Below are 16,611 nucleotides of genomic sequence, written 5' to 3'. Positions count from 1 at the left end.
ACTGCTTCAGCTCCAGCACAGCTTTTTTCTATGATCATTTCCTTGCTCCCACTTGGCCTGAAACACAGGCAAAACAAACACTGCCTGCAGAAAAAACTGCAAACATGACAGATTTTAGACTGTGGATGAGGCTGGTGGTACTTTTCGCTCATTAAATACCATGTATTCATCTATTAAAACAAAGGACATATAATTTATATGCATAGATCTTTAACTCAACACTAATAGAACTTTAGGGGCTACCTACAAACACTTCTGATGACCCGAAAGATCTAATAAGGGAAAAATTCAGAATATGGATATAAGTAGCCAGTTCCTCAGCAACAATCATAAGAGGATCTGAACACACAGTGTAACAGACACATTAGCCCCAAAATCAAATCTGGATAAATGAAAGCTAGACATTCCTAGCAAGTCAGACAAGTGTATTATCCACACTTGGGCAATCATTGTGCAGTACCAAAATGAGGTCTTATCAGGTATCCTTTAATGTAATTAAGAGCAGTAGCCATTCTTCTCCTTTTCTGAAACGTACAGATGTCAACACCAAGAAACTTGCCTAAGAAAACAGTAAATGAAACAATGACAATGCAAACACAAATTAACCATAAATAACATTAGCCACTAAATTGGCAGCTATTGCTCAAGAAAGATCAGAGAATCACTTGGAAACTCCTCTGAAAATAACAATGTTTAGCAACAATCAAAATTGTATAAATTCTTACGGAAATCATGATAAAACAGAAAAAGTCTGTTTTGAATATGATCTGAAGTCCTCAACACTCCACCTTAAAAAACCCACAACATACCCTAACTTACATATCCAAAGCAGAAATAACAATGATCAGCAATATAAAATAATTTCTATTCAAAAAGAGTACTAACAGATCAGGACACTCCAACCTGGAAAGGCTTAATAAAGAATTAAGAATTAATAAAATCACAATTTTTTATGGAAATACACAAGATGAAATCACCTTTCATTATGTTTCATTTTACCAGAGTAAGAAGGTATCAAAAGAAAGAAAGAGATCAACTTCTACTGTGGGACATTCTGCCACAGGTCATCAGACAAGAAAAAAGCACGATCTCTATTTCAACAACTCTAAGTAATACCACAGATGATACTTTTACAAATGCTTGTTACATAGGATGATTCAGATGGACCTCCAGCTCAGAAAAATCCCTAAATCACTGACTACTGGAAACAGGAAATGCTGTGTTTCTTGTTCTCTTTCCCTAAGCATAGGCTTTTTCCTATCCTCATAAACTGAACACCAGACTTAGTGGTATCCATAGTCTAAGCTCCATGCAGACTCTTATATTCTTAAACCACTTCCATTTACAAACTGAAGCAACTGATGAAGCAGTAATTTCTTTTCAAGAACCAGAGTTATTAGCGCAAACAACAGCTGCTGATTGTTAAACACACTCTAAAAAAAAAAAATCTCTTCTCTCTTTCATCAAAAATATTGTTCATCCTGCAAACACTCCAGTCATGCTTCTAGAATTGCTAGTGCTGGTGTCACCTGACAGGTGTAGTGTGTAGGCTCCTCTGTATGGAGCTGATGCTAGCTTGCCTCAACAGGAGCCTACAGGCTTGTTCAGCAAATGCCATTTTTTCAATGTGTTTAATTTCATTCATATGAATTCACCAGACACATATATAAAAGAGAAGGCTTAAGAAATATAAGCACATTAAGAAAAACTAAAATTTCAGTCAAATGTGACATTTAATGCCAAGAAGCAGAAGCGTTTGCTGGTTTCATCTTTCAGAATCAAGAGGCAAGAATAACTCAAGTGCTAGTCTTGTTTTTCACACTAATTTCTCTCGGCTTAGAAAAATTTCTGATTTTCTATGCTGTAGGATTTTGTTGGTTTGGGTTTGTTTTGGTTACCTCCTCCCCCATGGTGGTTTTTCGCTTGTTTGGTTTTGGAACGTTTTTCTGGAGGAGAGGGTTGGGTTTTTCTCTTCTTTAATAAACTTCAAAATATATAATAACATAAAAGCAATGAAATAGAATATTATTACAATACACTAGTGGTAATATCCTGTATTGCAATTTTTCTATTTAAAACAAGCCATCTTAAAGCCTTTCATCTCTTCAGTTTTTCATCAGGAATCAAATACTTGCAGGAAGTTACAGATACTTACTTAAGCTGCTTAGCTGGCGTATGATAGCAGCAAGGGTACTATTTGTTACGCATTCCAGTTCACTTGTAATTCCCTCTGGCAGAGCTCCTCGGCAGAGATGCCGCGGTTCAATGTTCCTTTTCACCAAAGGCATGGCTCACAACCTGGAATTTACAAACAAATATGTATGATATTTACAAAAATGAAATTAAGAGCTACGAAACAATGTAGCACACATTCAGGCTTTTTCTACAAAAAATACTCACCTTTCTTCTTCTAATGCACTTGCCTCAGCCTTCCTATGGAATTCCTACCAAGGCACTGGAGTTGTGCACTCAAGCCAGAACATGGCAAGAGCGCTGCAGATCAGCAGAGGATACAGGCCATATGGAGAATCTATGTTTTTTGCCTTAGACTTGGTGTAAGATTTACTGTACCCACAGACTTGTGCTGCAGTACAAGAATTACTGGACTTCAGGGCACATTTGCATTTATAAAAAACTGGCAGTCCCCACAGGAGTGGCAGGAAAGATCACTGTCTGGAGCAAGCTGGCTTGCTGCCTGGGCAAGCTGGCCACCAACAGACTGACTGTGCATTACAGCCCCCTGACTACGTCAGACTCTGACCCATTCCCGCTCGGACAGTGTTCAGTAAAAATGATAAATTCATCTGACACATAAAGGCAAGTGTCTCTCAAAATTAGGCTGAGTGAGAACAAGGAAGAAGTTGCAACACAAGTAAGAAGCTGGTTTTCCACAGGTGGTGCTGAATGACACTCTGAATGGGGCATGGGCACACTGAACAGCTTTTGGGAACATGCCAGATGCAGAAAGACATATATGCTAGATAACTAAGGTCGTCAGAACTTTCTTGGAAAAAAAAAAAAGACTAGGATGGGGAAGACAAGTACAAAAAGAGATATGAAAGCATCACAAAAGGGCACAATGGCACAGAAAACATTATCCTGCAGAGAGCAGCTTTGAGAGCAAGGATGCCCAAGTGGGACAGAATTCCCCAAAAAGGGAAGCATGTGCTACAAAAATGTCTAAACCAGTTTTCTTTAAAATTATATTAACATAATTATGAGTCAATTTGACTACTTTTTTTTTTTTTAACACCAACAACTCAATGTTCCATGTATTTCCTATGAATAATATTCTGTTTAAAGACCATGTGGCACCAAAATTTTATGGAATGAGAAGTTACAGTGTTACCAAGGACATAAGGTCATTTAGAAAAGACTTAATTGAAAATTTCTTTTTTACTGAACTAAAGCAACTAAAGTAGCGCTTCAATTTCTCTAATTAAAATCACATTACTAAATTAAAAAGATCTTCTTGCTTTTCAAATGTTGCATAGTAATTTTTGTAATGACTTCACCCCAAAGGTTTAAAACATCTTATTCTCAAAAACATTTCTAAAAGCTTAATAACTTCAATGAACAAAAAGCAAATTATTTAAGTGTAAGACTATTTCCTAACAGGTCAGGAAGGAAAAAGGTCATGACTTCCAAGCAGTAGTGTTGAATTATATTTTACATCTCTTGATATGAGACAGTTTATTTGAGTACATCAGAATTTTAAGGCCAGCTGAGTTTGCTAAATTTTAAACAATACATCAGAGGTAAGGGAGGAACAACTTTATATTTGACAAAAAAAAAAAAAAAAAATCTTTCTCTTTTGTGATTTTGTATTCCTCTACAAACAGATGCATTTCGAAATACTACTTAATATCCAACATAAACACATTTCAGAACTTGAACAAAAATAGATCAAAACTGGAAAGTCACTATTACCGAAGAGCAACATCTAGCAGCATCACACTGCAAACAGACTAGGGCACTGTAGCAACTACATAAAAATCACTAGGAGGAATTCCCTCACTCTTACATTTCACATAAAGCATAATTAGTAAGAAATACATTAATAGGAGCATAAATTAGCACTAAAGCAGCCAATTCCAAATCTCAGGATTATTTCAACTCACAAGCTACAAATTTTTGCTTTCTCTGTAACATGAACAACACCGTCATATAAATTAAAGGGGTAAAAGACTCCCTACAAGTAGGATGATAGAATTCCTGAAATACTGATGGGTGATTTGACATCTCAAAAAACTCTTTCTTTGAACTAATACTGATGTGCAATTCATCAGTAAAACTCTGGAGAACAAGGCAACCATTCTACTAGGTTTGGGGTGGGAGTTTAGTTTTGTAAGAGAATTACTGGGAATATGTTTTACTACATTTTTCATACTCTCAGTTTTTAACCCATTTTACTTAAATTTTTATACAAGGCCACCAGCCTGGTTTCCCCCATGGCTTTCTGTCTAGCATTCTGGCCCCACTCCTACCTTTTGCAGTTCACCCACCTTTTCTCACTAACCCACGCAACACCCTGGGCCCAGTCGGAAGCTGGTTGCACAGTGCCCAGCTAATTGCTTGCTACCTCTCAAAACATGTACCACACTGAGTACAACCAGAATGCCTTTCACCAGGAGCTCTAATTTAAGTCCCTTCTCCACATAATGTTCTTCCTTGCCCATAAAAGCTAGTTTGAAGAAAACATACAACCACTGTTTGAGCTTTTCGTTTTCTCATCAATTCTTTACAAAATGGTCCAGTAGGTTCAAGAGCTACCAAGGGAGGTGAAAGACCAACCCAAGACATCTCATTTCTTTACAAAGCAGGCTAAACCACACAGCTGGGCTGACAGTAGCGGGAAATAAACAACTTTCATATTTGAATGCATGATTTAAATTACTATGTAGCTACCTCATTTCAGTATGAGGTTTAATTCCACAAAGTAAACTGAACACTGATGAGTAAATATATGCAACAAATTAAGCAATCCATTACCTGTTCCTGATCAGAGGAAAAATAAAAAAACTCTGCAATTGCAATAAGTTTCTTCTAATTTAAGATCTTTACCTATCTGAATCAAGCACTTACAGACCTATTCAGATACTAGCCCATCAGTAAGTAAAAAGCTTGTGCTCTTGCACTAAAAAGCACTACCACCCTTTTCTTCACCACATACAACCGATGAACTTAATCTTTTGTAAAGAAAAATTCATGAGAAATGAGGCTAAATTTATTTCAAAACCTATGTAACAAGAGTTTAAAAAAAGAAATAAAGACAAAATAAGACACTGAATTACAGGGTCTTCATGAGGCTCAGCCAGGCAGAGGAGACTGTTACTAGGTGCAGAAAACAAGAATTTGCAATGGCAGTTCCACTGCCTTCCACATTCATCTTCCACCTATTTCAGTCACAGTTTATTACTAGACAAGATATGCATTGTGATGTCACTGTACTAAACACATTGGGATTCAGCAAATTATATTCAATTTTACAACACAGAGGTTAGTAACTTCCCTTCTGTCATGTTTTAACCCCAGCCAGCAACCAAGGCCCACACAGCCGCTCACTCACTCCCCCACCAGCTGGATCAGGGAGAGAATCAAAAAGATAGAAAACTCATGGGTTGGAATGAAGGGAAAGCAAAAGCCACATACACAAGCAAAACAAGGAATTAATTCACTGCTTCCCACGGTCAGGCAGGTGTTCAGCCATCTCCAGGACAGCAGGGTCTCATCATGCATAATGGTGACTTAGGAAGACAAACACCATCGCTGCAAATGTCCCCCTTTCCTCCTCCTTCCCTTAGCTTTATATACTGAGCATGAGGTCATCTGGTCTGGAATACTATGGCTTTTTTAATATAATAAATAATAGACCCACACAGACCTGGCTGGTTGGGGGTCCATCAACCAAATCCATTTATTGGAAGCAAACAACGTCTTTTATAAGCACTTCAAAGCAACACATGACTCCCCTGACCAATCGCCATGGGGTATCTCACTGCCCATATGCGTGGGAGTACATTCAGGACTTCATTTCCCAGGATGCCTCATCCAGAATCCCTAAAAAATGCCTCCTACAGAATACGCCTTTGGTCAGCTGGGGTCACCTGTCCCAGGTGTGTCTCCTCCCAACCTCCCCATACACCCCCAACTTCCTCACCAGCATGGCAGTAACAAAAAGTAGAAAAGGCCTTGGATCTGTGTAAGCCCTGCTCAGCTATATATTATCAACCCTCTGTTCGGCACAAATCTAAAACAGAGTCCCTACTAGCCACCATGAAGAAAATAAACCCCAACCAAAACCAGCACACCTTCCATCCACAAATAAATGAAAAATCTAAGGCAAAAAAGTTATTATTTTCAAAAATTGTGTCAGTTCAGAAGATTGGTCCCAATCATAAGTTTATAATTATTTTCTTTTACACATTTTTTTCCCAGCTAAGTACACAATGAAGCCAGAGACTTACAACTGGGATAAATAGGTCCAACTCCACTCCCTGTGCAGAGCCACCCGTGTTTGACAGCTGGCTTTAAACCAGCAGCTGCATCTGGCACAAGAGATGAAGGATCTAGAAAGATGCTATATTGCATACGTACACCTGGCTGCAGTTGAAATGTATGAGACATTAGCATCAGACCATAAAAATGGGAGGAGTCAAAAGGAGAAAGAAGAAAACCAAGAGGGTGAAATGTCGCTTAACATCTCACTAAATCCATGCGTGCCTCATTGGACATAGATTGGATGCGACATCTAGCTGGACTGAACTCTGACTTGAGTACAAATGGACACCACTCTCCAAACCCTACAGGCATCAGCAACTCTACTTCCACACACATTCTGAAAGGAAAGGGCATCAGAAGCTTCAACTAGCTTAGATCAACCCATTAAAATTCAGATTTTACACAGTCTCTCAGTATCCTCACCTCCCTTTTTCTTCTTTCTCCCCCTCCCTCCCAACAACTACTTGCATAACTGCCTTTTGTCTTAAAATTAGAAGGCACTTATCCCAGTAGTTATTGCTGCAGAGGCAAGTGTGGTACAGAAAGACTTAATCAAAGCATTTTTGCTTTTCTTTCCCTGCAGTCATAGGAATACTCACAGGGTCAAGTCAGACCACCTTCCTCTGGACAACAGCTGCTAAACAGCATGCAAGAAATCTGACATTGCCTTGGCAAGTCAGATATTTAAAAAATCATGTAAAAAGCAGCTGTACAGTAACAAACACGAAAGATGACAAACACAATGTACAATCTTTCCAAACAACAGCAGAGCATGCCTATTGTAAGAGACAAGCTGGGTTTTTCAAGTATTTGAGCAACTGGCAAAAAACTCAAAGCACTAGCTGTCCCCGAAACCTGCCTTTTGTCCTTTCACATCCCCAAAAAGGTACTGCAATTTACACTAGTGCTAAAAATGTGCAGCTGAATTTCATAGTTCTTTATATATTCACTAATACCACAAAACAAATGCCAATTCATTAAACAGACCCTTTACTTATTAATGTTTACTTATTACATTTTCTCAAAGACACTGTTCAATCCATTTTTTAAGCCCTCCAGAGATTTCTTATATCCTCCAGTAAAATACCACAAAGCTAAACATTTTACCATGAAAAAGAGCTTTCCTTACATGAAAAAAATACATGAATACATTCTATTATTTCAGAGAGCTTTAAAGCTTTTCATTTTTGAATCTCACAGACCTCTACAGAAAGAGAACATACCACAATTCTCCTTCTATGGAGAAGGACAACAAGAAATGGATTGAATATGCAGCTTGTTATAAGTACTGTACCAGACGGGATTCCATTCAAACTTAAGCACCTAAATTTGTATGACTACATATATTTGAGCTCAGCAAAAGCCCAAAGAGCAACTAAATCACTGCATCTCTTGATAGATACAAGAGTGACAGTGAGCTCAAACACCTCATGTCTAAGCTCTGCTATGCACACACCTTAATTTCAGTGTGTGAATCTAGAACTGCATTTCACCTCATAAAACCACAGAAATACTGCCAGTTTCCTCACCTGAAGCCACACAATCAAGTTTCAAGTTACTACATCCTAATCACAGTCTCCATGTCTAGGGCATTTCAATATTTTAAATGTTTGCAGACAGTTAAGTCCTAAAACTCAATTCAACACACAATTTCCATCTCTGAATGGCACCCAATTTGGTATTATTGCTCATTTTCCTATTCAAGTTCATAACTCTGGATTGCCTACCATCATCCACCTTCAAAATTCATGTATGTGCTAAATAGGAATAGAAGGAAAAGCAGGAAGATGAAAGATCCCAAGCACTGGGTTTGGAGATGCTCTTCATCCCCATTTTCCAACACCCCCCAGAGTCACTGTTATCTCAGATCTCCCTGTCCTCCAAGGGCTCTTCATTCTTCTCTTCATTCTTTCTTCCCTTATCATAAGGGAAGAAAAGGAATGAATATGCCTTTAACGTATGTCCCCTTCAGTTTTTCCTTGTCCTAAATGACTGGGAACCTGATGTTTTGAACCTTTCCTACTTGTCATCAAGTACTGTCACTTACTACCTTATCAGTAATGACAAGTTAAAAACAAATAAACTGGAACTAGCATATAAACTAGAAGTTACTCAATTCAGGATCTAAAAGAGCAGATGAATGACATTAGACAGAAGTTTTGTGTTTTTTTTTAAACTGGCTTCATTCTAACAAGAATTTGAATCCACATTTTGCGTCTTGCAAAAAAACATACAATAACTGATGGCTAAATATTTTAAAACAGTGCTCCAATGACCCAGAATTATTTTATATTTATCAAAAGGCATCTAAACAAGAGTGATTTTTAATAGCATCTTCTAGTTATTCTAGTTCTATCAAATATGCAATTCCTCTCTCAGCCACGTTACCATGTAACAAATACCAAAATAAAAAAATGCTTTAACAATTATGCCTTAAGTACCAACAACTTTACTTTTATTAGAGCTATCCCAATCCAAAGGACAGTGTATTTTTTAGTTCATATAGAAGTTTTTCAAGTTTTACGTAATTTTTATGCAACTTTACATAAGTTTGCTGACGCAAGGGCAGACTTTTGATACAAGTACGCACAAAGTCTAAGAGAATGCTATTTCCTGAGGATAACTAAAAATCAAGAACATTTCTTATCCACAACAAACCACATCTTTCAACAAAACATGTAAAGTGAAACGCCTAGAAAATGTGCATCCCACTAAAATTTAATGCATAGCCAATTCTATTAATGCCATTTTCACAGATCTCCCTTCTGATTGCCAGATCTACGTGAAAGGAATGACAGTCAAGGCTGGACTGAAAGCATGAGTTTTTTTCTTTTTTGCATCAGACCACCACTTCTGATCTTCCCTCTCATCATACCAACTTAAGTATTAGCAATGATGAAATAAGCACAGAAATCCCTAAAGCTATTTTGTTTCTCTAATAGAGCTTTTTAATGTCTGTTGCAATGAGCTATTTCTGAAGGTTCACCAGCTTGGGCGGTTGTTTTGTTTTCTTTATTTGGCGGAGGTTTTGTCTGTGCTGAGATCTTCAGGGCAGATTTTATGGTCCAATGATGTTATGAAGGAAATCAAGACATTAAGCAATGACAAGAGAAAGGACAACAGGAGAAGGGAGATGTTGTTTAGTTTTATTTATTTACAACCTAAATAAACTTCATGGATATATATTTTCCTAGTCAACCCTCTACACCTTCAAAAAACACGTAAAAGGCAGACCAACAGCTACCTCTTAACGCAGTGGGCCTGCATCACAAAAGTTTGTAGACCCATTAAAAGGTGAAGGCATTAATTCAAAAATTGCACAAATTAAAAAGCTGGGAGAGAAAAAAGCAAATTGATCTTCACAGTATTGAACATTTACAAGTACCTTAAATTTAGCTCTCATCAATATTTCACATTAACTCTAAACAAGCATAGAAGAGAACATTCACTAGTACAGGAAAAAGGGGACCCTGAGAATGATTTAACCTGAAATTAAGTAGCTATTCTTTCCCTGAGAGTGCAGACTGTAATATACGAGGTTTTCAAATACTATCAAAAACTATGAAGTCAGAAATATGCCTTGTTTTCTCCAAAACTTCCAGGATGGGTATTTTGGGGGGCTTTTTACCTTCGTTTTACAACCCCATCTTCGCATTGCCTGTAGCTCAAGATTATCTCTGTGCACCTGCCATTCTGTAATAGTGTCAAAAGTCTCATTAAGTTCTACTTAAGTACTTGTATCTACAGTTCACTGCCAAGCAAGAGTGCCTCAGTGAACAAGACTGAGGGACCACTTCAAAGTTACTGCACTAACTTTTTCATCTCAACAGAAATTAAATATTACAAAGCTACAATCCCAAGAGTAACTTTTCCCCTTCGCAGTATTTTTCCCCAGCAGCTTCTAAGGAAATAAAAATCTTATTATTATGAAGTGCACACAGATTATGAAGTTTCATCCCCTGCTCCAAACAAGGGATCATATACATGTCATCCAATAAATGGCTTCATCATTGTTAAAGGGAGAAATAAAGGTATTTCTCACTCTCTGCTAATGAAGACAGTAACTGAAGTTACTGCACTGGTTTATCTCCATTTCCAGGTATACAACTTTTCAGGCCCAACTACAACATACCTAGGGAATACAGAATGAATTTCCTGTATTAAGTTTTCTCACTGTCCAAATTAATGGATTCTGCAATTTATACTCACAGAATTTCTTCCACTGCCCAATATGCAAAAATCTTTGCCAGTAAATTACATTGGATCTTTTTACCTGACATTTAAATTTTCATACTTTTAAAAGATGCTTTATGGTTTTATAAAAATACAAGAAAACATATACACAGTATATTTTTCATGTTGATGTACTTTTTTTTAAAACACTAATATTTACTTTATTTCACTCTATTTCTTCACAGGATAAGCTTTCCTCAGAACATCTATAAATATCCCTCACTTAGTTTTAAAGTCTCTTCTTTTTCTCATGCTTATCTTTATCTGAAAACTGAGATCTGAAAGCTGGAGATCTTGAGTTTTGTCACTTTCCTCTGATTACTTTCTCACTTAGAATAACTTAAAGCACTACAGTAGTAGTAGTTTCAGGCTTTAAGTATCTCTTTTTCAAATAGCCTTCCTGAATCTAATTTCAGATTTCCATTTCTTAAAACTCTCTTCATTGAAAGAAACACAAAACAATGGAAGAAAAACACTGTGGCCCCACTGAACCCGCGTGTTAAGCTTTTAAATACAATTTCTTCTTCAGAAACACATTTTAGTCTTCCTTGATACACTTAATGTTACTAAGATACCTATTTAAAAAGCGAGTTGCTGACCTGAAATCTACTGGAATTTCACAAATTGCACAACACAATAGCTCGCTGTACTGAATCCAATCACTTTGCCAGCATCGGATCCACCCACCCTTTTCTACTCATTCTGTATCAGAATACAGATGATCCAGGGCACCTTCACACATGACTAGAGTCTCTCATTGCTAGTCCATAAGCTGTCCTTTCTCTAACCAAAATTTTGTTCATTAAGCCAAAACACTAATTTATGCTTTCTCTCAAAACATATAAGGCTAAAGGGTACTAAAGAAATGCAACTGAGTAACCTGAAAGACATCCACACGTGGTGTACTTGTTGCTGTAAAAAAAAAAAAAATCAGGGTAAAAAAACAAAGTACATGAAGAGCATGGACTGAAGAACTCTGGAAAAATACATACAGAAGTGTTTTCACAAATACATATATCTGAATCTATTTTCTCTTCTGCCTTCTTTCCATATCCACACGAATAGTCTAAGCACACACAATAATGAGACCTCACATTGTTTCTTTCTGCTGAACAAACAGTGACCAGTTTAAAGTATCAACAAAAGATGCCGACACGTTAATCTTGTTCTTAGCGTGATGGCTGCTCATCCTGCTCATAGTCCCTTCCAGATGGCTCGGTGTGAAAGGGATGGTGGGACGGGGAAGAAGGAATATTCCATGCTGTTCTGAACATCTGTTCCACTGCGTTCATACATTTGAAAAAAAACAAGAAAAACCTTACTGCCCCTACCGATTTTACTATTTCAACCCAATATTACTATGTTAACACCAAATACAGTGTAAATGATATGCATGCACATTGGAAAGGAAAAAAATGTCTTTTCAAGCCATATAAGAGCATTTGTTTAGCTTTTACTATCTTAAGAATGGACTTATTTCAACCAGGAAGTACTTCTGCTGCACTGAAAACAGTTTTCTTTCATATGAACTTTCTTGAAATCTGTATTATACTCCTAGAATTTATTATCGTCCCTTCTCCTATTCAAGCAAACAGAAATTAACTGAGTCACCACTTGTTTCCCTTCAGTTTTATTTGTCTGTACTGAAAAGATACACAGTATGCATTTGCTGGAGCTTGTTTAAATTTTATTTGACCAGTTTTGCACAGCAACTCAAAAATATTTTCCTTGTGCATATGAAGAAATAGTGGCAGCCTTTGTTTTTTAAGCAGAGTTGAAAGAAATGAAAATATAAATACCTTAATACAGCATACAGTCTACCTCGCAAGTAACATTTACCCTTTAGAAATGCCACCTCTTGAAAAGAAGCACTCAGCCAGAACTAGAAGAAACTCGTCACGTAGTTAAGAGGAAGAAGCAGAGGAAGAAGCAGTGCTTTGTCCTACAGCACAGGAAAAAAGACTTAGATTGATCATCCCCCTCCTTTGTATCATCTTGACATGTGCAAACCATACAGCTGCTGAATTATTCAACTCTTTGTACTTTGAATAACCAATGATTACATATATGAAGTTTTAAAAGTACTGAAACATTGACCGGAAAAGCAGCAAATTGTAAAATCTAATTTTGTTTTAAACTTTAGTACCCTATATGGTAACATTCAGTGAGGAGTATAAACCAGATGAAGTCAAAAGGAACAAAATCACCAAGCAGCAGAGAGCTAGTTATAACACCAAGCTAATTAGGTCAGGAACAGCCCTCCACTAGCAGGTCAAAATGTTTCCAGATGTCATCTGGAAACAGGCTTGGATCTTAATCAGATGTGAGCAGAGTTTCTTATGTAGACAGAGCCACACAGTTCTCACTCTCCACAGCAAAACTCAGCAGCCCAGAGAGTTGAGAAAATGTCTACAAGCCACTATGTCAAAACCCAGAAGTATTCTAACATAGTAAGACCACAGGACAATAAATAAAAAAATAATAAGAATAATTAAAAAAAGAGAACTGCTATTTAATAAGCACTGTTACTTAATTAACAATCAACCATACCAGGACATTTCCCACCTGAAGGAAATTTCTTTCTTGTTCTCCACCCACCCATTCCAGGATTTTTGGACTGCAGTCCAAAATGCAACATCACAAACACAAATCCCTTCTTCATCCATTTGACAATTAAAATAAGAAGGTAAAAAGTGGTTTTTCATTTCCCAATTTACAATAAACCACTGAGAAACTATTTTAAGTGTGACTCTTTCAATACAGTCTCTTGAATGATGGCATGAAACATCTTGCAGTGCTTGCTTTAAGTATGTTTGGGCTATTTGATGCACAGTTTTCTAAGAGTTTAGTTTGGTTATGGAAAGTTACATTTTATGGAAAGTCACATTTTATCTATACTACAGAAATGGAAAAAACTAACACAAGAATCATTACCATATAATTTTTTACACTACTTTAGACAATGCTGGAACAACTCACAACACAATACTGAAAGTCTGCAACTATAAACAAGCTTTTTCTTAACATTTTAAACTACAGTAAGGCACAAGAGCTCCTGAAGACCATTTAAACTGTATTTGTCCAAGCCATCCTCCTTCACAAACAGTAAGTATTACCAGAAGCAAATGCCTTGATTATATAAAGAAAACCTAAGTTGCAGCTAGGCTTGCTGACTTACATTGATCCCATTTAACAGAGCCTTACTGGATTTAAAGTGCTCGAAATAACTGTCTGGGTCACAGTCCATGTGACAAAGGCCACCTGGTAAGGCCTCAGGAGCCCTCCTGCAGGGAGAACATGCCATTCAGATCCTCAAATGACCTCAAGTTAAACCAGAAGGAAATTCAGTAATTTGTTTCTCAGAACTTCAATTAACCCTAAATTGGAGGGGAAAGTACAAAAGGGATAAAGGATCCCCTTCGTGTCCAATAATATCCATTTTATGGCAACACAGTGTTCCCTATTTCCCATATCTAATATTTACCATTAAAATCCTTTTAGAACAGCATTTTTCAGATACAAAAATTAATCTGTTCTTAAAACTCTTTTACTCCATAGCAGGTAATCTAAAATGTCACAGGGAAGTGTTAAGATTTCACATAGTTCAGTTAATCCAAAATCTAAAACGTCTTCAGGTAGTGTCAGGTTTTCTTATGCTTCTTTTCCACACAAGAAATCCTCCAGATATCATACATGTATATACACACAAGTACAGTTCATCTACATATATTTTACGTATGCACATACACACACAGTTTATACACATTTTATAGAGAGCAATAACGTAGGTCAAACAGCAAAGGAAAAGGACTTCGTATCATGACAATTCAACATCAGTCTTTCCCCACCTTAACTCCTAACATGCCTCCTCCACTCCTAGTTCTCACTAGGCAGGAGAGACTTTCCCACTGGGAAACAACTGCAATGATGCTTTATCAGGCTATCACACTGTATCACAATCCTTAAAATACCTTGCAGTCGAGCAACTTCAATGTCCACACAGCAAACAACCACACAGCAACAGCAGAAATTTCCTGGCATGTGTCAGGAAACACATGGACAGCCCATAAAGACTTAAATTATTACAAAATAAAGCAACATCCCTAGATTTCCTCAAGGTAAAGCTTCACCCCCACACCATGAAATTTCAGCAGAAAACAGGATTTCCCAAATTTTCCTAGTTATGACACTACCACCAACACTTTGCTCCCCTTATATATCAGAAATCTGGAAATGGCAACTTGTCTATATAGGGGAAAAAAACAGATTTATTTTGTGTGATTTTATGGAAAAATGGAACTAAATATTTTGTGAATCAACATTAAAAATTCCCAACTATTTTCATCCTGAGCCAAGTGCACCATCTGTTCCCACGAAGTCCATCTTTTGGTAGCTACCATAGCTACAGAACTAAGTGCCATGCAGTCAAGGATTGATGTACAAATCAAGAAAGATACTACGAGTGACAGAGAGCAACACTCAAGAGAGCAGTAAAAATTTAAAAAGTAAAAGAAAAACAACACATAAAACCAAACCACCACACAAAAAGTCATCAGAAAGCACAAACAGCCCTATTAAGCCTCCCCCTTCCCCCCCTCCATTAATGCAATTTTTCGTGTTGTGGTTATTTTGCTCTGGGGCCTAAGGAGGGACAAGCTCTGGTCAGAGGTTTTCCCAGGGTGGGAGATGCATTTCATAGCTTTCCTACATGTATCTGCCTGCGCATGGTAACCTGAGCACTAAGATGCTATTTCCCTCTTCCAGGTAATCTTCCTCGCTGTATTCCACACAGTTAAGATCTTCAAGTAAATCACAGAAACCATTCCTGTTTGATGCATGAGAAATTAGCAGTGTGTTATTTTTCAGTTCATAAAATAAAATAGCAGCAGTTACAGATGGCACAGCAGAACATTCAGCTACCAGAAGTATAGGAGCTCCCTATATCCCAACAACTGAATCACAAGCACATAACAAGTAGAGTCCAGCACAAATCACGATGGATCATACTCCTTTTCCTGGCCTTATCAATACTGAAGACATTTTTTTAAAGTTAACTTACATGGGCAGTTATCCATTTATACCTTTCACCAAGAACAGAATCCAACAGAAATGAAACTGCAGTAAAAAAATAAATCAAATAAATCTGAACATACTTGATATACATGTTACTAATAAATGAGCACAATCAGACTGTAAGCATCTACATCTCCCCAAATAAGAAACATAACCTTCTCTTGGTGTTTCTGTCTCTTTTGTGACAGATCCTCTTTCTTACTAGCAACACAAATTCAGATATCAAAATTCTGCCCATCATTAACTTCCTAATAATTCAACATACAAGCCTGGTCTTAGATTGGTCTTTTTGCCATTGTTTTGTTTTAGAGTTTTGGTATTGTTTTGGGCTGAGCTTTTTTGGTTTTTTTGCTTGTTTGTATTTTTGTTTGGTTTGGTTTTGGTTGGGTTCAGGGTTTTTTGTTGTTTCACTGGGCATTTTTTTGGGGGAGTGGAGGTGTTAAATAAAGCTAAAATCAACGTCCAGTAGTAGTACAAGTAACATGCTTTGATACAGTAACATTGGTTTACAAAACCTTATTTGCAGCATTAAAGAGATTTCCTTGTTACACATACAGTAACTCCCATTGTGAGACAAATAAGCTACTATAAAACCATAGCGAGTCTCAGACAGAATTCAGCAGTTAGTCTTCTGTAAAAATCCCCTTTCAAGACTTGAAGGCTGGAAAGTTGTGTTCCATGAAATTTGGCATTGTATCAACACATCTCCATGGAGCTGGCCAGGCAGAAGTGCTCCAGAAACCAGCTTCAAGGAAAAAAGCATTCTTACCATGCATTAAAAAAAAAAAAAAAAATCACTAAAAA

The 16,611-nt window shown here is 37.2% G+C and overlaps 1 protein-coding gene across 4 annotated transcripts in view; it reads right to left on the bottom strand.

Moving 5' to 3' along the window:
* The window catches only part of WASF3 (WASP family member 3), a 70,201-nt gene that overhangs the window by 23,870 nt on the left and 29,720 nt on the right, over positions 1-16,611 (bottom strand). For 3 of the 4 annotated variants that reach the window (XM_064645402.1, XM_064645406.1, XM_064645403.1), the window contains exon 3: positions 2,156-2,298. In XM_064645402.1, coding sequence (XP_064501472.1) covers positions 2,156-2,288 — 133 coding nt within the window. In that variant the 5' untranslated portion in view covers positions 2,289-2,298. Of the gene's footprint in view, positions 1-2,155; positions 2,299-2,400; positions 2,423-16,611 lie in introns of those variants that run through there. The other variant, XM_064645404.1, reaches the window with a different exon arrangement.

Source organism: Pseudopipra pipra, chromosome 2 (genome assembly GCF_036250125.1).
Source record: "Pseudopipra pipra isolate bDixPip1 chromosome 2, bDixPip1.hap1, whole genome shotgun sequence".
Taxonomy (NCBI): domain Eukaryota; kingdom Metazoa; phylum Chordata; class Aves; order Passeriformes; family Pipridae; genus Pseudopipra; species Pseudopipra pipra.
This window is presented reverse-complemented; position numbering and strand designations above follow the sequence as displayed.